Source organism: Crocuta crocuta, unplaced genomic scaffold, assembly GCF_008692635.1.
Source record: "Crocuta crocuta isolate KB4526 unplaced genomic scaffold, BGI_CrCroc_1.0 scaffold141, whole genome shotgun sequence".
NCBI classification, from domain to species: Eukaryota; Metazoa; Chordata; class Mammalia; order Carnivora; family Hyaenidae; genus Crocuta; species Crocuta crocuta.
In genome coordinates, this window is record NW_027527951.1 from 2,784,968 (window position 1) to 2,810,449 (window position 25,482).

A 25,482-nucleotide genomic window follows, 5' to 3' on the forward strand; every position below is an offset into this window, starting at 1 on the left:
TAATAGCAATCAGAGCAGAAATAAATGAAAGAGACTGAGAAACAGTAGAAAAGATTAATAAAACTAAGAGCTGATTATTTGAAAAGATGATGTTGAGAAATTTTTAGACTCATAACCAAGAAAAAAAAGGAGGCTCTAATAAAATGAAAGAGTAGAAATTACAACTGACACCACAGTACAAAGGATCATAAGATACTACCAAGAAATATATCCTAACAAATAGGATAACCTAGTAGAAATGGATAAATTCCTAGAAACATATTATCTTCCAGGACTGAATCATGGAGAAATAGAAAATTTGAATGAACTAGTTACTACTGAGATTGATTAGTAATGGAAAACCTTCCAACAAGGAAAAGTCCAAGACCAGATAGTTTCGCTGGTAACTTCTGCCAAAATTAATGATTAGTAATGGAAAACCTTCCAACAAGGAAAAGTCCAAGACCAGATAGTTTCGCTGCTAACTTCTGCCAAAATTAAAAAAGATTTAACAGGGGCGCCTGGGTGGCTTAGTCGGCTAAGCGTCCGACTTTCGCTTAGGTCATGATCTCGTGGTTCGTGGGTTCGAGCCCCGTGTCCGGCTCTGTGCTGACTGCCAGCTCAGAGCATGGAGCCTATTTCAGAGTCTGTGTCTCCCTCTCTCTCTGACCCTCCCCTGCTCATGCTGTCTCTCTCTCTCCTAGAAATAAATAAAAATATATAAAAAAAAAAGATTTAACACCTATCCTTTTCAGACTTTTCCAAAAAATTGAAGAGGAGGGAATACTTCCAACACCTTTTATGAGGCCAACATTACCCTGATACCAAACCATACAAGGATACCACATAAAAGATTTTTAAAAATTATAGGCCAATATCATTGATGAACATTGATGCAAATATTCTCAACAAAATATTAGCAAGCTGAATACCACAATACATCAAAAGTATGATAAACCATGATCAAGTAGGATTTATTTGAGGGTTGCAAAGAATGGTTTAACATCAACCAGTAATGGTACAGCACATTAACAAGATGAAGAAAAGAACTGTATGATCCTCTTTATAGATGTGGAAAAGGCATTTGACAAATTTTAACATCATTTATGATAAAAACTCTCAACAAAGTAACTACAGAGGGAATGTGTACCTCAACATAACAGGCCATATATAGTAAACCCACAGTTAACATACTCAGTGCTAAACAGCTATAAGCTTTCCCTCTAAGATCAGGAACAAGACAAGGATGCCCACTGTCACCACTTTTATTCAACATAGTGTTGCAGATCCTAGCCACAGCAGTTAGCAGGAAAAAGAAGTGAAAGGCATCCAAATTGGAGAGGAATCAGTAAAATGGTCATCACCTGAAGATGACAGGATACTATATGTAGAAAACCCAAAAGGGTCCCCCATTTTTAATTGGGATTTATTTTCTGTTGTTGAGATGTAAAAGTTATTTATGTATTCTAGATATCAGTCCCTTATCCAGGTACATGATTTGAGAAACAATTTGAGAGAATTTACTTTCAGCAGACTTGCACTGCATGAAGTCTTAAAGGAAGTTATTTAGGCAAGAGGAAAATTACTAATCGGTGGAAATTTGGGTCTTTGAAAAGGAATGAAGAGTGTAAGAAATAGTAAAATGTGGGGTAAATATAGTTTCTTCATTTTTAAACTTTTCAAAAGATAGTTGATTAAATCAAAGGTAATAACAGTGATTTGGTGGCTTATAGTATACATAGAAGTAGATTGACTGATGGCAGTAGCATAAAGAATGGTACAGGAGAAAGGGAAGTATGATATTATTAGGTCATTATGCCATATACAGAGTGTCATAATATTTATTTGGAGGTAAGCTGTATATATTTTAGAGCCACTGCTATAAAAAAGTAAAAAAAAAAAAAAAACAAAACCAAAACCTACCAGCAATAGGAGAGATGAATTGAATATTAAAACCTAATCAGTCCACAAGAAAGTAAGTAAAGATGAAAAATGGAATAAATGAGATGTGACAAAAATAGCAAAATAGTATATTTAAATCTTATCTTTTTGATAATTATGTTAAATATAAATGATCTAAACAGTCTAGTTAAAAAGCAGATATTCAGTTTGGCTAGAAAAGCAATATTCAAATATATGGTGTTGAGAAACTTTGAATATAAAGATAAAGATAGACTAGAAGTACAAAGATTGCCTGCTTCTGGCTTATAGTTGGCTTGTATGTTTCGTATCATGAAACAGCCCCTTGCTTCATAAAACTGTGTACATAAAACAATAGCTCTGAAGACATTGCACATGAAGCAGTGATGGTCAGGTATTTCTGAGAGATGAGAAACAAGTGACGTGAGCCCTGCAAATTGCCTCAGTCTGTTGCTTTGAGAAACTTACCAGGATGTGGCACAGGCAGTGAGAACTGAGGTGTGGAACATGGCACATTCTCCTGGTTGAGATGTTGTTGCTCTGGAGCTGAGTTGCAAATTATAACAGCAAGACTTGAAAGGAACAGAATATTTCCAAGTTACATAACTGCATCCCAGAACAAAGTTCAGGAAGATTTATAGGAGTGGGAAATACTAGCATATAACAAGTGCTTGTCATTTAGTTAAAGATTCCTATATATGCACAGGAACCTAAAAACATGACCCATAATGAGAATAATCTGTCATGGAGGAAAAGAATTGATTCAGATGATAGAATTAGCAGAGGATTTTAAAACTCTTTGGTATAATTGTATTCCATATGTTCAGAAAGTTAGAAACATATAAGATGCAAAAAGATCCATATAGAACTTTTAAAGATGAAAACTGCATCTGAGTTGAAAAGTACACCAGATGAGATAAATCTTAGATTAGATCTTGGAGGAAAAAGATGAATAAACTTGAAGATATAGCAATAGAAACCACCCAATAGAAATATACAGAGGAAAAAAATGTAGAAATATCAGTTAGCTGTAAGATACCTTCAAACAATCAAATATGTAATTAGATTTCCTAAAGGTGGCATGTTACATAAATATATATTTCTAGGGGTGTTTGGGTGGCTTAGTTGGCTAAGTGTCTGACTCTTGATTTGGGCTCAGGTCATGATCTCACAGTTGTGAGCTGGAGTCCCTTGTTGTGTTCTTTGCTGGACATGGAGCCTCTTTAAGATTCTTTCTTGCCCTCTCTCTCTGCCCCTTCCCCTGTTTGCAACCCTCCCTCAAAAAATGTATATACATATATATTTATTTGTATATATACTTCCAGAAATGGTTGTCAAAAACTTTTGAAATAAGTTTTTAAAACTATTTTTTAATGTTTGTTTATTTTTGAGAGGGAGAATGTGAGCAGAGGTAGGGGGAGGGGGCAGAGAGAGAGGGAGAGACAAAATCTGAAGCAAGCTTTCCAGGCTCTGAGTTGTCTAGCACAGAGTCCAGTGTGGGGCTTGAACTCACGAACCATGGGATCGTGATGTGAACTGAAGTTGGACATTTAACTGACTGAGCCACCCACATGCTCTACCAAATAAGTTTTATTAAGATGAAACCATAAATCAGAACTTTCCAAGTAAATTTTATTGATGACACCGTAAAGAATTTCAGTGAGCTACCAAGTTTAAGAAATATAAAGGAAATTGGAGCACCTGGGTGGTTCAGTCGGTTAAGTGTCTAACTTTGGCTTAGGTCATGATCTCACGGTTTGTGGGTTCAAGCCCTGCGTTGGGCTCTGCTGACAGCTAGCTCAGAGGTTGGAGCCTGTCTTCAAATTCTGTATCTCCCTCTCTCTCTCTGACCCTCCCCTGCTGTCTTTCTCTCCCTCTCTCTCTCCAAAATAGATAAAAACATTTAAAAAATTAAAAAAAAATAAATATAAAGGAAACTACCCCAAGGCTCATCATAATCAAATTACCAAATGCAAATGATAAAGAGAAAATCTTAAAAACAGAGTAAAAATCAGACATAATCAAGTTGTCTGCATAGGAACAAAGATAACGATGACATTAGATTTCTTGTCAGAAACAATGTAAGCAAGAAAACAGTGGAATAATATCTTTAAAGTATTGAAAAATGAAAAAAAAATCAACCTATGATTCTGTATCTGGCAAAAATATGTTTCAGAAGCAAAAATGTTAAAAAATACACTTTCAAACGCCAAGAAGCTGAAGAAATTCATTGCTAACATTCCCCTCCTCCTTCAGGAAGATTTTAAAGTATGTCCTTCAGACAGCAAGAAAATGATACCAGTTGAATGAAAACAAAAACAAAAACAAAACCACAGAAATGGTAACTACTTGGTAAACATACTGAATTTTTTTTTTNACCAAGAAGCTGAAGAAATTCATTGCTAACATTCCCCTCCTTCTCCTTCAGGAAGATTTTAAAGTATGTCCTTCAGACAGCAAGAAAATGATACCAGTTGAATGAAAACAAAAACAAAAACAAAACCACAGAAATGGTAACTACTTGGTAAACATACTGAATTTTTTTTTTTTTTAAGGATTTTATTTTAAAGAGAGAAAATGCAAAGGGCAGAAAGAGAATGAGAGAGAATGAGAATCCTAAGTAGGCTCCATGCTCATCACAGAGCCTGATGTGGGGCTTGATCTCATGACTCATGACCTTGGGATCATGACCTAAGCCCAAATCAAGAGTCAGACACTCAACTGACTGAGCCACCCAGGAGCCCCTAGAATTTGTTTCTTATTTAATCTNTAAATGGTAACTACTTGGTAAACATACTGAATTTTTTTTTTTTTAAGGATTTTATTTTAAAGAGAGAGAAAATGCAAAGGGCAGAAAGAGAATGAGAGAGAATGAGAATCCTAAGTAGGCTCCATGCTCATCACAGAGCCTGATGTGGGGCTTGATCTCATGACTCATGACCTTGGGATCATGACCTAAGCCCAAATCAAGAGTCAGACACTCAACTGACTGAGCCACCCAGGAGCCCCTAGAATTTGTTTCTTATTTAATCTCTTGAAAATATATTTGCTTAAAGTAAAAATATTAACAAGATATTGTATGGTTTATAACATACATAAAAGTAAAATGCAAGATAACAGTTTAAGGGCTGAAAGTATAAAGAGATTCTTATACTCTACATTAGGTGGTATAATATCACTTAAAGGTAGACTGTGATAAGTTAAAGATCTATGTTGTAAACTCTAAGGAGCTACTAAAATAGGAAAACAGTCATAACTCATAAACCAAAAAAAGTAGAATTTAATCATGCAGAAATTAACCCAGTAAAAGTCATGACAACATGAAAAGGGAAAAAAGATCAGTTGGGGCAAATCCTGTATAAGATAAATAGCAAGATGATATGTTCTAATGAATAACCATATTAAATTTAAATATAAATATTCTAAACACCTCAGTTTAAAGGCCAAGATTGAATAAAAAGCAAGATCCAATCATTTACTTGGCTATAAGAAGCATTTTTACCTATAAATACAAGTACGTTAAAAGTAAAAAAGTAGAAGAAGCTGTAACATGTTAACCTAGTTGAAAGAAAGTTGTAATGAGTTTATTAATTTCAGACAAATGAGATTTCAATATTATCTGGTATAAAAATCATTTTGTAATAATAATGGGGTCATTTAATTAAGAGGACATAACAGGCTTAATGTTTATGCACTTAAGCTGAGCTTCAAAACATGCCAAACAAAATGAACAGAAATGTTATAGCCAAAGATTTCAGTAACCCCTCTCAATAATTGATATAACAAGAGGGCAGAAAATTACCAAAGATACAGTTGAGTTGAATACTACCGTCTACCAACTTGACCTAAGTAGATTTGCAGAACACTCTACTCAAGAAGAGTAGAAAAGACATTTGGTCAGAAGTTTACACAGAACACTTACCAAGATAGACTGTATTTACCAAGATTGGGCTATGAAAGAAGTCTCAATAAATTCAGAAGGATTCATTTCATAAAAATCTTTCCAGACGACAGTGGAATTAAATTAGAAATCATTAATAGATCCTTGGAAAAGTTCCCAAATATTTGGAAATTATATAGCATGCTTATAAGTAATCCATTGTTAGAAGAAATTAAAAAAGAAATTGGTAAATATTTTAAACTGAATGAGAAGAGAAACATGTTAAAAGTGCTGCTAAAACAGAGGGAAATCTATAGCTCTAAACATCTGTATTAGACCAGAAGAAATATTCTAAATGACTTCAGCTTCTATGTTAAAAAAGTAGAAAAATAAGAGTAATTTAATCTCAAAGGGGAAAAAAATAATAATCTCAAGAGCCCTGTATGTACTAAAGAAATTGAAATTGTAGTTAAACTCCAGGTCCAACTAGTTTTACTGGTGAAGTATACAAAACACTATAGAAAGAAAGAATATTAATTCTATATCAACTTTTCTAAAAAAATGAAGTGGAGGGGATCTTTTTGAAAGCCTACAATGCTAGCATTACTGGGCAATGAAAACCAGACAAAGACATTATAAGACCTCAGAATACTACTACTTGCAAGCATAGATGCAAAACATTTAAGCCAAATTTCAGCAAATCAAATTCAACTGTATATTAAAAGGTTAATATGTCATGACCACTTTGGGTTTATTCAGGAATTCAAGGTTGGTTTAACATTAAAAAAAAAAAACAATATAATTCACCATATTTACAAACTAAAAAGTAAAAATCATGATCATCTCAATAGATGGAGAAAAATCACTTGACTAATCCAGTAACCTTCCTGATTTAAAAAAAAACAAGAACAAAACAAACCTTTATGATACTAAGTATAGAAGTGGGATTCCTCAATCTGATAATGGACATTCATGACAAACATGGACAAACATAATTTGCTGACATTGTACTTATTGATGAAATGTTAAATATTTTCTTTATAATATCAGGAACATCAGAGAGATGTTTACTTGTACCATCTTATTCAACATTGCCCTGAAAGTTCTAGCTGGTGAAATCAGGGAAGAAGAAAACAAACAAATCATAAATGCTATTCACATGAAAGGAATAAAACTATCCTTATTCACAGATGACCTGACTGTATATGTAAAAATCTCACAATACTATTAGCACTAATTGAATGAGTTTAAGGTTGAAGGATACAAGATTAATATACAAAAATCAGTTGTGTTTCTATAAAGTAGCAGTGAACAGTCACAAGTTCAAATAAAAAATAACATATACAAGAGTACAAAAATATGAAATACTTGCTGATAAATCTGACAAAATATGTTAAAGAAAATTGAGAACTACAAAATACTGTTGAGAGAAAGTGAAGGATACCTAAATAAATTGAGAGACACAGTTGATTCTTACTATTCACAGATTCCGTATTTTCGTTTTAATGTTTATTTTTGAGAGAGACAGAGACACAGACAGAGTGCGAGTGGGTGAGGGGCAGAGAGAGAGAGAGGGCCACAGAATCTGAAGCAAGCTCCAGGTTCTTAAGTTGTCAGCACAGAGCCTGATGCGGGGCTCGAATTCCCAAACCACGAGATCTGACCTGAGCTGAAGTTAGACACTTAACCGACTGAGCCACTCAGGTGCCCTCACACTTGATTACTTTGAGGTTAATTTCATCTCATCTCATCTTATGAAGCTGCAGTAAAAATAGCAGTGTCATAAAGATAGACAAATCAATGAAACATAAGAGATAGTCCAGAAGCAAAACCACTTACATATAAATAATTGATTTTGACAAAGCCATAAAAAGCAATACAGTGGAAAAAATAGAAGCGTTTTTCACAAATAACTGCTTGAGCATTGGATTTAGATATATGAAAAATGGAGTTGAATACATACTTTGCACCATAAATGAAAATTAATTCAAAATGGCTCAGAGACTTAAATGTGCAACCTAAAACTATAAAGCTTTTAGAAGAAAACTTAGGAGAAAATCTTGAGACCTTAACTAGGTAATGATTTCTTAGATACAACATCAAGAGCATAATATATAAATGGATAAGTTGACAAACTATATTTTATTAAAATTAAAGTCTTCTCTTCAAAAGATAACTGGTAAGAGAATGAAAAGAGATGCCACATTCTGGAGAAAATCTTAGTGAAACATATAACTGATTAATGACTTATATTTAGAATACATAAAGAATTCTGTAAATAAAACCGTAAGAAAAATAACCTAATTAAAAATGGGTAAAATATTCAGGTGGACACTTCATTATAGGATAATAAATACAGAGAGTGTGTAAAAGGTGAAAAGATGATCAACATCAGTAGTCATTAAGGAAATGCAAATTGAAACCACAGTGAGATACCATTACACAGCTATTTGAATGACTAAAGTTATGAAGACTGACCATATCAAATGTTGGTCAGGCTATACCATATTTGAACTGTGTTTAAATCCCAAAGTGGCTTCCTTTGTAAAAGTTTGGGATTGTAGACCTGACACAGTCTGCTTTAAATCAGGTCCTTGAGTATCTTCTTGTTTATAGAACCTTGGTGGCCTTATAAAGACTAGAAAGGACAATAGCAATTAGAGTCTAAGACTTTTACACTATAATCATTCCTTACTTTTGGTATGGCTTTGTAAAACAATTTTTTTAATACAAAGGTTAAACATATATATTCAGTGTAAAAAGGGAGAACAATGGGATACTTCAAAGTAGAAAGGGAAGACTCCCTCCGTTCCCTGCCAGTCCCATTTTTCCCTTAATACACAGGTGCATGTTTGATGTAAAAAAATAAAAATAAGATGAGACAATATCTGTTTTTGTTTTGACATCTCGTAATGTTTCCCATGTCAGTGCATAAGCTCTGTACCTCATCTTTGCAAGTTGTACATCCCATTGTAGTTTAAGTACGTATTGATAGATAAATATTAAGCTTGTTTATAGTTCTTGATATTACAGTCTTGCCATGCAGATTGTCACTGTGTGTATTTTATGTGAGTCTGTAGAATTGCTGTTTTAAAGATAGACGCCAATGAAACTTTAAACAGTATTGCCAAATTACTCACTAGAAAGTTTGTACTGAGTTATATTTGCATCAGTACAGTTTGCCCAATTTCTCATATCTTGGCCAATATTTGTATGATCATTTTTTTCATCTATGTCAGCTTAATGTGGTAAATTACATTTCACTGGATATCACTGAATTTTTTATTTGTTTAGACCTTACTTTTTTTTTTTTAATATTTTTATTTATTTCTAGGAGAGAGAGAGAGACAGCGTGAACAGGGGAGGGTCAGAGAGAGAGGGAGTCACAGACTCTGAAATAGGCTCCAGGCTCTGAGCTGGCAGTCAGCACAGAGCCCGACGCGGGGCTCGAACCCACGAACCGCGAGATCATGACCTAAGCGAAAGTCGGACGCTTAACCGACTAAGCCACCCAGGCGCCCCTAGACCTTCCTTTTTGAACAGATGTGTTTACTTAAATTATATTGTGAGTTGGTTGTGCATACATTTGTCCTTATTTTTATTGGATTAAAAAATTGATTCATATCATCTTTGTATTTTATGATTGTTAAACAATTTTTCTTTACACGTTGCAAATATTTCTCCAGTTTGTAGACCTTTTTAGCGTCACTTGTGGTACGTTTTGGTCTACAGAAGTTTTACATTTTTATGTTGTTAAATCTGTCAATTTATCCCACTGTGGCTCTTAGGTTTCTCTTCTTATCTAGAAAAGCCTTCTGCCTTACAGGATTATGACAAATAGTTATCCAGAGTTTCTTGTGCTTTTGTCCTATTTTTGTATTTTCATTTTAATACTTAGGGAATTTATTTTTGTGTTTATATGAAGTAGGAACTTAAATTTTTCCCTAACAGGCAATTATAACAGCAGTTTGATCCTTGGGGAGTGATTTTGCTTGGACAACCTTAGGTTATACTCTAATTTGAAGTTAATAAGGTTTGTTTTAGTTACAAATATGGATAGGTAATTCTTTTTCTCCTAAAACACAAGAACCTGTGGAAAGTCAATTTCTCTGCTCTTTTGACTGTGTTTTTTGTTTTTGTTTTTCCTTTTTATTTACTTGGGAATTAGGATGAGTCACTTCCAATAGCAGGGCATAGGGGAAGGGAAGCCAGCAAAGAGGCATAGACACTATGTCCAAGTCATTTCTGGGACCAGGGATGGAAACGGATTCTTCTGTGGAGAGACTTGCCTTGGCAGGTGAGGTAGACAAGACTTTATTAGCAACAGTTCTGGCTGCAATTTAACTACTTTAAAAATGTTGCTACTATAAGTTCTGGCTCAGGAAACTTTTGGTGTTTTGATGGATTCTGGTCAGTTTTTTCTGCTGTTACCTTCTATGCATTCTATTTTCTGCTAATGATCTACTTATATTTGGTGGAATGTGATGTTTTCTCTGCTTTCTCCTGCATGTGTGCTTGGACAAGCTTGGATTGTCTTTCTTCTCCCCTTTGCTAGCTTGGTGAATTCTCTCTTTAATCTAATCACCACTTCTTAAAACCTGCCTTTCAATACCTACTCCACCTAAGAAGTCCCTGTAACAGCCTTATTATAGCACTTATATTGTAGTATTGTATTTGTTTATTATATGTGTCTGTTTCTTGTACTCCTCAGAACTCCTTTAGGACAGAGATTTTTGCCTGTTGATTGAAAAGTCTGAGCTACGTTATTTTCATATAGTGTGAAGATTTAAGTCCCTGAGAGGATATTTTATAAGGACATAAAGTAGGGTCTATCTCAAGAAGAATGGAGTATACCTACTTTTTGTTGCATGTGCTGGTACTGTTAAATCTATTTACCAGTGTTACTTATCAAAGTTATAGAGAGTTACGTGTGAACGAATTTCATATCAACAAAAATACAATATTCCATAACAGAAATATGACAAAAATGTTTTTTATATCACAGCTAGGAATTTTTCAGTGGAAACAAACTTCTGATGTTATAAGTTAGTGGAAAACATAACAAATACATATTTCTTACAGAATGTTAAGTCTATTTGCATGAATAAAATCAGCATATCCTAACAGAACATTATTTCTTAAGTTTATTTTTTCAGAGAGAGATAGAGAAAACAAGGGAGGGGCAGGGAGAGAGAAAGGGAAAGAGAGAGAATCCCAAGCAGGCTCTGTGCTGTGGGTGCAGAGCCTGATGAAGGGCTTGATCCCATGAGCCGTGAAATTCAAAACTTGAGCCAGAACCAAGAGTTGGACAGTTGACTGACTGAGCCTAGGTCAGTTGCCCTACACCAGTTGTTCTAGGTCTAGGTGCCCCTAGAACATTTTAAGCCAGAATATTTTAGCTTGGAAGGCTATGAAAAAAAGTTTATAAAAGCCACATAAATATTTTTGTAATTTAGTGATGGTGTTTTAACAAATTACTTATAATCAGAATAATAGATTCTTGTCATTGTGTCTTGCATCATCTCATTGAACTCCTACTATTATATGGTAATATAAAAACAACCATTATATCTGTTTTGCTGCCTAGGAAAGTGAGTTTTCAGTACTTTCTCAAAGTCATATAGCTGTCAGTAAGTGGCAGAGATGTCCAGACAGGATCCTTTTTTTTTTTCTCTAAATGTTTTATTTAGTTCTAGGAGAGAGAGAGAGACAGCGTTAGCAGGGGAGGGTCAGAGAGAGAGGGAGTCACAGACTCTGAAACAGGCTCCAGGCTCTGAGCTGGCAGTCAGCACAGAGCCCGACGCGGGGCCCGAACCCACGAACCGCGAGATCATGACCTAAGCGAAAGTTGGACGCTTAACCGACTAAGCCACCCAGGCGCCCCAGAGATGTCCAGACAGGATCCTAACCATCATAGGGCAGTTGCTCTCTCGAAATGGTCAAGTCCTAGATTGTGAAATCCATTATCATTAATTTTATTTACTTCTAAGTAGGCTTCTATTCCAGCCACCAAACCGACTTGAAGCCTGCTTCAAAATATCTCAAGGAGGACATTCTTAGGTGTCTTGAAAATGTATACCTAAGCAACAGTGTATATATTTCTCATTTTTTGCAATGTTGACTTTTCCAAAAAGTTAGATAGGAAGCAAATTTGTGGATCTCAATTTTTATAGACTAATTTGTTTTGTAGTTTGATTGATGCTTTATTAAAATTTTGGTTTAACTTTTAATTATTGCTCTATCACTAAGCACTGTCAAGTAGTTAATACTAATAAGATTTCTGACTAAATAGAGGAACAGCTATTTAAAATAAAGTTTTAACCATTTTTGCAAAATAAAAAGTTACAACTAGGACTAATTTGTTTTAAAAATAATAAATTTAATCCTTTGAATTTTAGTTATGAAGCTTTATCTAAGTGAGATCCTGTATGTATTTGCATACCCTTCACACCAAAACCTCAGTTACACATTAAAATGTTTTACTGGATTCATGTTCTTTTTATGAAGCAGAGAATCAAAGTTAATGCAATATAAGTTTAACACCATCTTATTAGTTGGCACTTTTCTTAAAGGATTTAGATCAGGTTTTCTTACCAAACAGGTACACAGAGCTATAAACTTACAATTTTTCAAAAATGTTTATTTATTTTAAGAGAGAGAGAGTGCAGGTGGGGGAAAGGCAGAGAGGGAGGGAGAGAGAATCCTAAGCTGGCAACGCAGCGTCTAATGTGGGTCCTTGATCTCCCAAAGTATGAGATCATGACCTGAGCAGAAATTGAAAGTCAGATACCTAAATGGGCCACCCAGGTGCCCCTAAACTTACCATTTTAATCACATTTTAATATGTTAAAAACCTAGGCTATTAAAATTTTTCACTATAAAATTGTAACATAATGCTTGCTGTGCTTCTAATATTTTTTGCATTGTAGCAGATGAATGTGTAGCATTGTTGAGTTATGAAAATTGTACAGTAGTATAAATGCTATTTAACTGTTATGCAAAATTGGCTGATTTTTACCAGACTTGAGTATTTTCTCATTTTTAACAAATTGTCATTTTTCTTTTGCTTTTTGATATTCAAGTATCTGTGTTATCTATTATACTTGAGTTATTTAATGCCATGGTATACAAGGACTGAAATTAGTTATAGTCAAGGTCACTTTGTATTTTATATGGTGACTGACTTTCTGGTACCATTTATAAAATTTACAGTGGAATAATAAGTCAGATGCAGATTTCCTCAAACCTCTCTTGACTTATTCTTGTCTTTGTTGTGCTGTTCCAAAAAGTAATAATTACTGGGTGTTTTTGTTTTTGTTTTTTTTTTTTGTTTTTTTTAAACATTTCATTTATTTTTGAGAGAGAGAGAGAGAGAGACAGCATGAGCAGGGGAGGGTCAGAGAGAGAGGGAGACACAGACTCCGAAACAGGCTCCTGGCTCTGAACTGTCAGCACAGAGCCTGATGCGGGGCTCGAACCCATGAACCATGAGATCATGACCTGAGCTGAAGTCAGACGCTTAACCGACTGAGCCACCCAGGCGCCCCTTGTTTTTGTTTTTTGCTTGTTTGCTTTTTGTTTTGCAGGCCACTGAGAGTGGTTTAATTGTAGAATCAACTGCCATCTGTACTGGGCCTACAGTTGGTTGCTTAGGTTCTCTTTTCTTTCACTTGTGTCTTACTAAGTATTTAATCATGTAATTTCTTAATTGTAATGTTTGTGATCAAATTGTACTAAATTATTGGTCTTATAAAGAGTATTAAAAAGTTAAGAGAATACTGTTTTGTCCATTAAACTCGCCATAGAAAGTTTGTAGATGAAGTTCCTAAAATAGCTATTTCCATTCATTTAATGTATGCTCCACACATTTTGACTGACTACAGTTTATTTGGACAGAAAGTAATCCACTTGCATGTTTTATATTTAGATTTTAAAGTGTTTCTTGGTACTGATTTGTAGGGGATTAAAGAAAACTAAAAAGCAGTAATGTGACTATAAATGAAATGAAGGAATGATGTAGGATAATAATTTAATATAGTATTAGGAAAATAATTTGAAGCTGTAGTATTTGGATTACTGTACATTTAAAAATCTGAAAAGACTTTCTTAAAACATTTATTTATTTTTGAGAGAGCATGAGTGAGTAGGGAAGGGGTAGAGAGAGAGGGAGACACAGAATCTGAAGCAGGCTCCAGGCTCTAAGCTGTCTGCACAGTGCCTGACATGGGGCTGGAACCCACGAACTGCGAGATCATGACCTGAGCCGAAGTTAGTTACTCTGCCAACTGAGCCACCCAGGCGCCCTTGTACATTTAAAAATCTTAACCTCAAACAATCTGTGAGTTAAGTAGGATAGACTTACTACCCTTTATTTACACATGAAGCATAGAAGGCTTAGTTAAGTAACAATCATTAAGACCTTACAGGTTAGGGAAGGATTTCTCAAGACATAGAAAGCACCGACTGTAAAAGAAAAGATTGGTAAATATAACGTATAAAATAATCAATAGAAAAAAGATGGAAGCAGTTCCCAAAAAAGGAAGCCCAAATGGTCAATAACATGAAAAGGTGATTATCCTCACTAGGAAAATGAGAATGCAAATTAAAATAATAATGGGGATAACAAAAAATAATGTCAAACATCAGATTATCAAAAATTAAAATACCTGACCATTCAAGTTTGAGGGGAAGTAGTGACTCTCATACTGCTAGGGGAAGGTAACAGTTGGTACAGTTACTCTGAGTGTCATTTGGCAGCGTGTTTTTACTCGTAAGAGTAAAGAATTGAAAACAACCTAAATGTCTATTAATAGGGCAAGGGATTAAAAAACTGATATGATATTATGATGGAAATTATTATTATTAGTTTTAGTTTTAACGTATATTTGTTTTTGAGAGAGAAACAGTGTGAGCAGGGGAAGGGCAGAGAGAGGGGGACACAGAATCTGAAGCAGGTTCCAGGCTCTGAACTGTCAGCACAGAGCCTGATGCGGGGCTTGAACCCTTGAACCAGGAGATCATGACCTGAGCCGAAGTTGGAGGCTTAACCGACTTAGCCATCTAGGCGCCCCTGTGATGGAAATTATACAGCAGCTAAAAGTAATGCAATGGATTTATATAAGTTACAATATCAAAAACATAATTGAAGATTGAAGAAAGTAAGTTGTGAAAATTATGTTTGTTAATATCACTATTAAAGTGACTATAAAACATATATATGTATATATGTATTTATGTATATCAAGACTATATATTTTTTATGGACATACATACATGCATATATAAGTGTATTTTAATATTCTAATTTTTTTAATGTTTACTTAATTTTGAGAGAGAGATGGAGACAGAATCTGAAGCAGGCTCCAGGCTCTGAGCTGTCAGCACATGGGGCTGGAACTCACAAACAAACTGTGAGATCGTGACCTGAGCCTAAGTTGGATGCTTAACCAACAGAGCCACCCAGGCGCCTCACAGAGGGATATATTCTAAATTCATATAGTAGTGGTTTCTGGAAAGAATAAAGGGAAGTTAACTGGAATATAATACTTCTAATAAGACTTAATCATGGAAAACTAATTTCAGTTCTAGGTGGTAGGAACATGGACATTGGTTAAATTATCCTTTCTACTTCCTTAAAAATTTTGTTAGGAGAAAAAAAGAAAAAGAAGTTACTAAAAAATAATAGTTGAAAGAGCTAGTACTTAAAACTTAGACTTGATTCCCAAGTCTAGAGCTCTTTCAAAATATGCTGACTTAAAATTAGAAGGAAAAGAAATAAGACCAGATGATAAAAAATGTTGGGGCGCCTGGCTGGCTGTTGTTAGAGCATGTGGCTCTTGATCTTGGGGTCATGAGTTCAAACCCCATGTTGGGTGTAGAGATTTCTGAAGAAATACATTTGAAAAAATGATTTAAAAGGTAGAAAGAATTTAGTTTTATACTAATAAGAATTGGGAGAATTGTGTTTATGCTAAAAATTTTTTAAGAGGAAAGGGGAGGTATAATATTAAAAATTATTATAATCATATAATTTAAAAACCTTTAAGCATGTTGTTATCAAAAAATATAGAGAGAGCAACTTAGGTAGGGGAAAAGTTACCTTTATTGTTTAAAATGTGATACATATTTCTGTTGCATGTAATGGAAGACTTTAGATGATTTGATTTTTTTATATAAAATTCATGAAAATAATGTAATCCAAATTTACAATCTAACTTCAATCGAAAAAAGTCAAAAGTAGCTTTTCATCCATTTTGTAAAGTCATTCTTCACAAAAACTTTACAGCCTTTTTATTTACAGCTTCTCTCCAAGATAAAATGGCAAACCCCAAAGAGAAAACTCCAATGTGTCTGGTAAATGAGTTAGCCCGTTTCAATAGAGTCCAACCCCAGTATAAACTTCTGAAAGAAAGAGGGCCTGCTCATTCGAAGGTAAGGTTATGAAGAGAGGTGGTGAGACATGCTTATCAAAGTCTATCAGATTTGTCGTCTCAGGTTTTAATTGTGCTTCATTTTGTGGGGGAGGGGCAGCAGGTTATCTGAAGGCTTTTGGTTCTATTTAGTAATATTTAGAAGTCTGTAACTAAACAATTTTATAGCTCATTATGGTTTACAAAGCTCTTTCAGATACAGTACTTCACAAAAATCTTAACAATTCATGAAATGGGAATTTTTGATTTCTGTTTTGTAAATTAGGTAGAGAAAAGTTAATTGGCTTGCCTAATAGTAGTTCATAAGTGCCAGTGCCAGCACTCGAATATATGTTCTTTGGCTCCCAAGTGCAGTATTCTTTCCATGAAAGTATAACTGCTAAAGTAAAAATGGAAACAGAAAATATAACAACAGTTACCTAGTGAGACATCTTTCCCAATGTGATATGGAATTCTAAGTTTTATCATTTATAAAAGTTTTATATACCAGTATTATTATTTGTGCATTCATGTATATTATTCTCTTAAGTGGAAAAGCAATTTATATTTATATATAACCTCATGCATATATGTTATATATATACATGTTACAAAGAAGTTTATAATCGGTGCATTTATGTTTGAACTCCATATGTTTTAAAAAAATCTCAGTTGTACAGATTTTTTTGATACATTTTTAACTTGGATTTGGAGGTTATGATAATTATCATAAATATTTGTATGTTGAAGTAATTGATTCTCTAAAAGTTGGTTAATCTATATAAAGCAATGGGCTATTGGATTATTTGTTTTCTAGCACCTTTTTCAGAGTAAGGAATAGAAGATAAAACCCAAATCCATTAATTCTGTTCCCTATTAGAAGCTTTTATGAGAGGATTTCTTGGCAACAGTTTAATTTATTCATAAATTAATGATTTATAAATATATGGTTTATGGTTCATATAATTTGTGTAGAGAAAATAGTTATGGTATGCCTATTAAGTCTTTTATCCTAACTCTCTTCTGTACCCATTAATTCATACTCATTTCATACTCCTCTTTCTGCCCTTAAGCATGTTGAACTGTTTGCATTTCTTAGAATATTTCATGTTATTTTTCATCTCTCTCTCCTTTGCCTATGTTGTAGCACCTCCCTGCCTTGAGGGCCTTTTGTTCTTACTAATTTTTGAACACTTAGGTCACATACCTTATCTTCTAAGCTTCTGAGTCTTCTCTGATCTCTCCCCTGGGCTTTCAGGAGGCCCTGCCTTTCTGAGGCATAGACATTGCTGTGCTCTCTGTAATGATGTATGTTGGTCATTAGTCTTGTACTAGACTTAGCTTTTTTAGTGTTAATAAATACTTTATCCTTTTATATTTTATGGTTCCTCTGGTGTTTGTCTTCTCAGCTCCTCATTTCTAATTCCAGGAATTCTTCCTTGAGATAACTCCTCAGCTTTTTTTTTTTTTTTTTCCTGAGAGAGAGTGAGCAGGGGAGGGTCAGAGAGAGGGAGTTACAGAATCCGAAGCAGGCTCCAGGCTCTGAGCTGTCAGCACAGAGCCCGATGCGAGGCTCCAACCCATGAACCATGAGATCATGACCTGAGCCGAAGTCGGACGCTTAACTGACTGAGCCACCCAGGAGCCCTGATAACTCCTCAGCTTTGAATTTCATGTGACTAGACTAGCCCCCACATCCCCTCATGGTTGTCATTTTGCTCACCTCTGGGGAGTTCATCACATTTTTCATGTTTCTCGTTTACTCTAACTCATGTATTAATTTTCGTTGATTTCACTCGTCTACATAGATGATTGTTCCAACATGCTGACATTTCAATTTCTCTGACTTGTGTTATTATCTTGCTTCCATTCTCCTTCAGCCACTCATTCCTGTGATCATATTGTTGACTTTATCATTACCAATAACTGCAAGACCCTCCATAATTTTAAACTCAAGCATTTGTCTCTCTCTTACACCTTCTAACTTTCTAGTTCATTCCCTCTATTAGTTTGACTTACGTAGTTCTTCCACACCACCAATCCATTGATTCCACCGCTCTTACTATTTCTCACTTCTCTCAGTCTTCACCTAGCTCTTATCCAGCTTAAATTCCATGTACGTTGTATATACCACAGTAGTTTTGCTCCCCTTGGTTGGCACTTGCTTGGCAAAATCCCAGCCTAAATCCAAACCGCCTTTCCTTCTGCATTGTGGATGGACTACCTATATAGGTCAGCCCCTCTATTTCTACTAGGTCCTAACTCCTCTCACCTATTCAAGGCTATTCCTCCAGCTTTCCCTCTCCTTCTGTCCTCTCCCTTTCTTCTGTGTCATCAGTTTCCCTTTCTAAAGGACCAGATTTGTTATTGTCCATATTCTGATCTCTAGACAGTCCCAAGATTTTCTTGGGTTCCAAGGAAATTTGGGGATTCCTTTGCCACCCTGTGCTTATTGCTCTGGGTGCTTTGGTCATAGACTACCCTATTTAGCCTATAGCTCGTTTTTTTTTTTTAAAGGGTGAGTACTAAAATAATTAGCATATTCCTAAATGAAATATAACATTTATTAGTCTAATTTTCATTGTTAATGTTAGCATTAATTTGCTAGGTCTGGATCCCTTTTGTGGAAAGCGAAGTTGCTTTCGTTCATGTATGTCTAACAATAGTTTTGAGACATGAAATATATTTTAATGAAATAAATGATTATCTCTGGCATGAAAAATTTAAACATAGCTCTAACTCTTTGTGTTTTTGGGACGTTAACCAGTTACATGACAATTTACATATCTATTTATGCATGCATATGTGTATTTATATGTTATATACACACACACCTACAATAGTGGTTCTCAACTTTGGTTGTTCATTGAAATCACCAAGGAAGCTTTAAAAAATGCTTATGCCTGAGTCTTACCCTCAGAAATTCAAATTTGATTGGTCTTGGATGAGGCCCAGACATTAAGATTTTTTTAAGCTCTCAAGATAGCTCAAATGTGCATCAGAGTTGAGAAACATAAATGTCTTCCAGGTGGTGTGGAATTCTCTTTTTATACATCTTGATGGGAAATAGTGATCTATCTTATGTTTACATGCTTTTGTCTTTCCTCCACTGAGTCTTATAGAATCTGAACAGCTTATTGCAACTTTTAACATGTGACTATCAACTAAAATATTGTAATGTTTTCCTTTCTCTCTTTTGTTTCTCTGCTCACTTTCAAATTGAACTCTGAAGTAATTTAGTATACTTTATGTTAATGTGAGTTACTATGACATTGCTGGATATCCTAGGTAGTTAAATACAGTTCTTCATTTTTTTAATGGATTGTCGTTTGGATTTTTCATATCTCTTACAAAGGCTATTATGATGTAGAGTCTAAGGAAAAGAGCCAGAAATAACACAGAATGGTATTTTCTTCTTTTCCTTAATTTTCCTATTTTGAGAAGTTGTTGGTATGCATGAGTAAGTGTTGGGAAAGCTCCAGGAGAGGCACTTTGAGGAGGTTTGCTTTGGAATAGCTTTATTACTGAGGGACACTGTATCACCCAGTGGTCTTGAAGCCAGGTAGTCCTNACATTATCCATCTAATGTAGTCTTGAGAAAGTAATTTAGAGTTTCAGTTTTCTTATCTGTAATTTGAGAAATGTGATATCTATTCTAGTGTGATGTAATAGAATGATAATTTATAATTTCTTAGCAACTATATGGATGATGGGAGTACACAGATAATTATATCATTGCTTGTTAGTAGTATATATGATTAAAAAAATCATTGATAAAATATCTATTGAGTATTTGCTATGTGACAGGCACTTTTCCTTCATTGGAGCCTCCTACTCTGCTGTCTTCTCTGATGATGTCTCTCCCTGGGTATTGTGGATACAAGTCCTTTATTAGATATATGTTTGGCAGATAGTTCCTCCTACCCTGTGGTTTGTCGTTTCTTTTTTTAACAGTATTTTAAAAGAGCAATAGTTAATTTTGATGAATCCTAATTTCTTCATCTGTTCTCTGTATAGATTGTGCTTTTGGCCTCATAATTCAAGAAATCTTTGCCTCATCAAAGATCATAAGATTTTTGCCAGTGTTTTTTCCTAGATATTTTATCACTTTAGATTTGACATTTAGGTCTTACATTTAGATGTAATTGCCATTTTGTGTTAATTTTTGTATGTCATGTGAGGTATGGAAGAAGGCTTATTTTTTTTTTTTCAAATGCATGTCTAGAGAGATTATCCTTTCTTCACTGCATCACTTTTGCACCTTTATCAAAAATCAGTGATCTGTATATATGTTTATTTCTGGAGTCTGTTCTAGCCTGTTGGTTTATTTTCTCATCTTTATACAAATGCCGTGCTGTTTTATTTGCTCTAGCTTTTTAATTCTTGAAATCTGGTAGTATTATCCCTCTAATATTGTTCTTTTTCACAATTGTTCCTTTGCATTTTTATATGAATTTAAAGTCAGCTTGTCTGTTCTTACAAAACACCCTGCTGGGATTGTGAATTCAATTGCTATGAATCTATAGGTCAATTTGGGGCAAATTAACATTGTAGAAAAATTGAATCTTCCAACCTGTGAACAAAGTATCTCTCATTTATCTAGACATTATTTAATTTCTTTCGACAGTATTTGTAGTTTTCAGTAGACAGGTATTTTATGTCTTTAAGTTTATCCATAAGTATTTCATATTTTGATGCTATTTTTAAAATTTCAGTTTTTTTCTTTTGATGTTGACATTTGATTTATTTGATTTGATTTTTTAAAAATATAATTTACTGTCCAGTTAGCTAAGATACAGTATATACAGTGTGCTCTTGGTTTCAGGAATAGATTCCCATAATTCATCACTTAACATACGACATCTAGTGCTCATCCCAAGTGCCTTCCTCAGTGCCCATCACCCATTTTCCCTTCTCCCCCAGGTGCCCCCTTCAACCCTCAGTTGTTTCTCTGTATTTAAGAGTCTCTTATGGTTTGCCTCCCTCTCTGTTTGGAACTGTTTTTTTCCCCTTCCCTTCCCACATGGTCTTCTGTTAAGTTTCTCCAATTCCACATGAGTGAAAACATGTGATATCTGCCCTTCTCTGACTGACTTATTTTACTTAGCATACTATCCTCCAGTGCATCCACGTTGTTGCAAGTGGCAAGATTTCATTCTTTATCATTGCCAAGTAGTATTTCATTGTATATATAAACCACATCTTCCTTTAAAATTTCAAATTGTTCATATTGATTATTGCTTCCATAAAAAAGACAGCAGTTTTTGTGTATGATTGATGTACTGTTCTCTGAAATCTTGCTAATAACCTCACTTATCAGTTTTAATAGCTTAAAAAATGTTTTTTAGATTTTATTGGGGGTTCCACATGTCATTTTGAATAAAGACAACTTTAAATCCTACCATCCAATCTTAATGTCTTTTATTTATTTCTCTTGCCTGATTGCATTGGTTACAGTGCAGTGTTGAAAAGAAGTGGTGAGAGCAGATATCTCTAACTTATTCTTGATCTTATGAGCAATATTTCAGTTCCCCCCATTAATTATGATGTTAGATGTACCTTTTTTGTAGATGCTTTGTATCAGATTGAAGAATTTCTTTCTATTTAACATTTACTGAGTGTTTTTAATGTGAATAGATGTTGATTTTTGTCATATGGTTCTTCTGCATTGATTGAGATGGTAATATATGGTTTTTCTGTTTTTAATCTCAATGTTGTGAATTACATTGATTGATTCTCAGATGTAGAATCTACCCTTGAATTTTTGGGATAAAACAATGATACTTGTCTTTCCCTGACTGCCTTATTTTGCTTAGCATAATACTCTAGCTCCATCTGTGTTTTTGCAAATGGCAAGATTTCATTCCTTTTTATGACTGAGTAATATTCTTGTATGTATGTATGTGTATGTGTGTGTAGCTATATCTAAATCTATATCTACATCTATATATCCATATCTGTATCTATATCTATCTATCCTCTTCTTTTATTCACCAGTCAGTGTACATTTGGGCTCTTTCCATACTTTGGCTATTGTTGATAATGCTGCTATGAACATTGGGGTGCATGTATCCCTTTGAATAAGTATTTTGTATCCTTTTGGTACAAATTGCTAGATTGTAGGGTAGTTCTATTTTTTTTTTCCTGTTTCAAGTTTTAATTTAAATTCTAGTTAACATATAGTGTAATATTAGTTTCAAGGGTAGAATTTAGTGGTTCATCATTTACATATAACACCCATTACTTATCACAAGTGTCCTTTTTTTCTTTTTTAATTAAAAAAATTAAAAACATTTAAAAAGTTTTTTAATTAAAAATTAAAAAAAATTTAATGTTTATTTATTTTTGAGAGAGAGACAGGAGAGAGAGAATAAGCGGGGGAAGGGCAGAGAGAAAGGGGACAGAGGATCTGAAGTGGACTCTGCACTGACAGCAGCGAGCCCGATGCAGGGCTCAAACTCATGAATTGTGAGATAATGACCTGAGTCAAAGTAGGACATTCTAGTGACTGAACTACCCAGGTACCTCAACAAGTGTCTTTCTTAATATCCATCACCCATTTAGCCCATCCTCCTGTCCATCTCCTGTCCAGCAACCCTCAGTTTATTCTCTATAGTTAAGACTCTCTTTTATGATTTGTGTCACTTTTTTTCTTTCCCCTGTATTCATCTGTTTTGTTACTTAAATTCCACATATGAGTGAAATCAAATGGTATTTGTCTTTTACTGACTGATTTTATTTTGCTTAGCATAATACACCCTAGCTCCATCCACATTGTTGCAAATGACAAGATTTCATTCTTTTTGATGGCTGATATTCCATTTATATATATACCACATCTTCTTTATCCATTCATCGGTTGATGGACATTTAGGCTCTTTCTGTAATTTGTCTATTGTTGGTAATGCTGCTATAAACATTGGGGTGCCCGTGCCCCTGCAAATCAATATTTTTGTGTCCTTTGGATAAATATCTAATAGTGCAGTTGCTAGATTTTAGGGTAGTTCTCTTTTTTTAAAAAATCATGTCATGTCACTTCTCTGTTTAATTTTTTATTAAAAATTTTGTTTTTATAGTTTATTTTTGAGACAGAGAGAGAGCATGAGTGGGGGAGGGGCAGAGAGAGAGGGAGACACAGAATCCAAAACAGGCTCCAGACTCTGAGCTGTCAGCACAGAGCTTGATGCGGGGCTCAAACCCACGAACTGTGAGACCTGACCTGAGCCGGTCAGACGCTTAACCGACTGAGCCACCCAGGCGCCCCAGTAGTTCTCTTTTTAACTGAGGAACCTCTATGCTGTTTTCCAGAGTGGCTGCATCAGTTTGTATTCTCACCTACAGTGTGAGGATTCCCCTTTCTCCACATCCTCACCAATACCTGTTGTTTCCTATGTTAATTTTAGCCATTGTAACTGGTGTGAAGTGATATTTCACTTCACATCTGTATGTCTTCTTTGGAAAAATGTCTATGTCTTTTGTTTTAAACTGGATTAGTTGTTTTTGGGTGTTGAGTTTTATAAGTTGTTTTATAGATTTTTGATACTCTTTATCACATAGGTCATTTGCAATATTTTCTTCCATTCCATAGGTTGCCTTTTAGTTTTGTTTCCTTTGCTGTGCAGAAGCTTTTAATTTTGGTGACGTTCCAATAGTTTATTTTTGCTTTCCAATAGTTTCCCTTGCTTCAGGAGACACATCTAGTAAGAACTTGCTACAGCCAGTGTCAAAGACGTTACTGCATGTGTTCTCCTCTAGGATTTTAATGGTTCCCTGTCTCACATTTAGGTCTTTCATCCATTTTGAATTTATTTTTTTGTATGATATAAGAACATGGCCCAGTTTCATTCTTTTGCGTGTTACTGTCCAGTTTTCCCAACGCTGTTTGTGGAAGACACTGTCTTTTTTTCCATTGGATATCATTTCCTGCTTTGTTGAAGATTGGCCAGACAGTTGCAGGTTCATTTCTGGGTTTTCTCTTCTGTTCTGTTGATCTTTTTGTCTATGTTTGTGCCAGTACCATACTGTCTTGATCACTATAGCTTTGTAATATAGCTTTAAGTCTGGAATTGTGATGCCTCCAGCTTTGTTTTTCTTTTTTCAAGGTGGCTTTGGCTATTTGGGGTCTTTTGTGGTTCCATACAAATTTTAGGACTGTTTGTTGTAGCTCTGAAAAATGCTGTGGGTATTTTGATAGGGATTGCATTAAATGTGTAGATTGCTCGGGGTAGCTTAGATATTTTAACAATATTTACTCTTCCAATGCATGAGTATGGAATGTTTTTCCATCTCTGTGTAATCTTCAATTTCTTTCATCTTTGTTTTATAGTTTTCAGAACTCAGATCTTTTACGTTTTTGGTTAGGTATAGTTGAAAATGGGATTGATTCCTTGATTTTTCCCTCTGCTGCTTCATTATTGGTGTCTAGAAATGCAACACATTTCTGTATGTTGATTTTGTATCCTGCAATTTTACTGAATTTGTGTATCAGTTCTAGCAATTTTTTGGTGGGGTCTTTTGGATTTTCTGTATAGAGTATCATGTCATCTGGAAATACTGAAAGTTTGACTTCTTGGCTGATTTGGAACCCTGATTTATGTTGTCTGATTGCTGAGGCTAGGATTTCTACTACTATGTTAAATAACAATGGTGAGAGTGGACATCTCTGTCTTGCTCCTGACCAAAGAGGAAAAGCTCAGTTTTACCCCATTAAGGATGATATTAACTGTTTTTCGTATATGGTCTTTATTATGTTGAGGTATATCCCCTCTAACCTTACTTTATTGAGGGTTTTTTTCTTTTTATCATGAATGGATATTGTACTTTATAAAATGCTTTTTCTGCATCTATTGAAAGGATCATATGGTTCTTATCCTTTCTTTAATTAGTATGGTGTATCACGTAACACGCTTGCAAATAGGAATAAATCTCACCTGATCATGATGAATGATTCTTTTAATGTACTGTTGGATTTGATTTGCTAGTATTTTATTGAGAATTTTGCATCATTGTCCATCAGGGATCCTGGCCTGTAGTTCTCTTTTTTAGTTAAGTCTTTCTCTGGTTTTGGTCTCAGGGTAATGCTGGCCTCATAAAATTAATTTGTAAGTTTTCCTTTCCTTTCTATTTTTTGGAATAGTTTGAGAAGAATAGGTATTAACTGTTCTTCAAATGTTTGGTAGAATTCTGTCTGTGAAGCCATCTGGCCCTGGACTTTTATTTGTTGGGAGATTTTTGATTACTGATTGGGTTTCTTTGCTGGTCATCAGTCTGTTCAAGTTTTCTATTCTTCCTGGT

The 25,482-nt window shown here is 34.6% G+C and overlaps 1 protein-coding gene across 4 annotated transcripts in view; it reads left to right on the forward strand.

The window, feature by feature from the left end:
- Window positions 1-25,482, forward strand: part of STAU2 (staufen double-stranded RNA binding protein 2) — a 291,840-nt gene that overhangs the window by 19,422 nt on the left and 246,936 nt on the right. The window contains exons 1-2 of one of the 4 annotated variants that reach the window (XM_077752434.1): window positions 9,993-10,076; window positions 16,080-16,210. The exons of 1 other annotated variant lie outside the window; for it this stretch is intronic. In XM_077752434.1, the coding sequence (XP_077608560.1) occupies window positions 10,010-10,076; window positions 16,080-16,210 (198 nt within the window). In that variant the 5' untranslated portion in view covers window positions 9,993-10,009. Of the gene's footprint in view, window positions 1-9,992; window positions 10,077-16,079; window positions 16,211-25,482 lie in introns of those variants that run through there. 2 more of the 4 variants (XM_077752436.1, XM_077752435.1) reach the window with 2 other exon arrangements.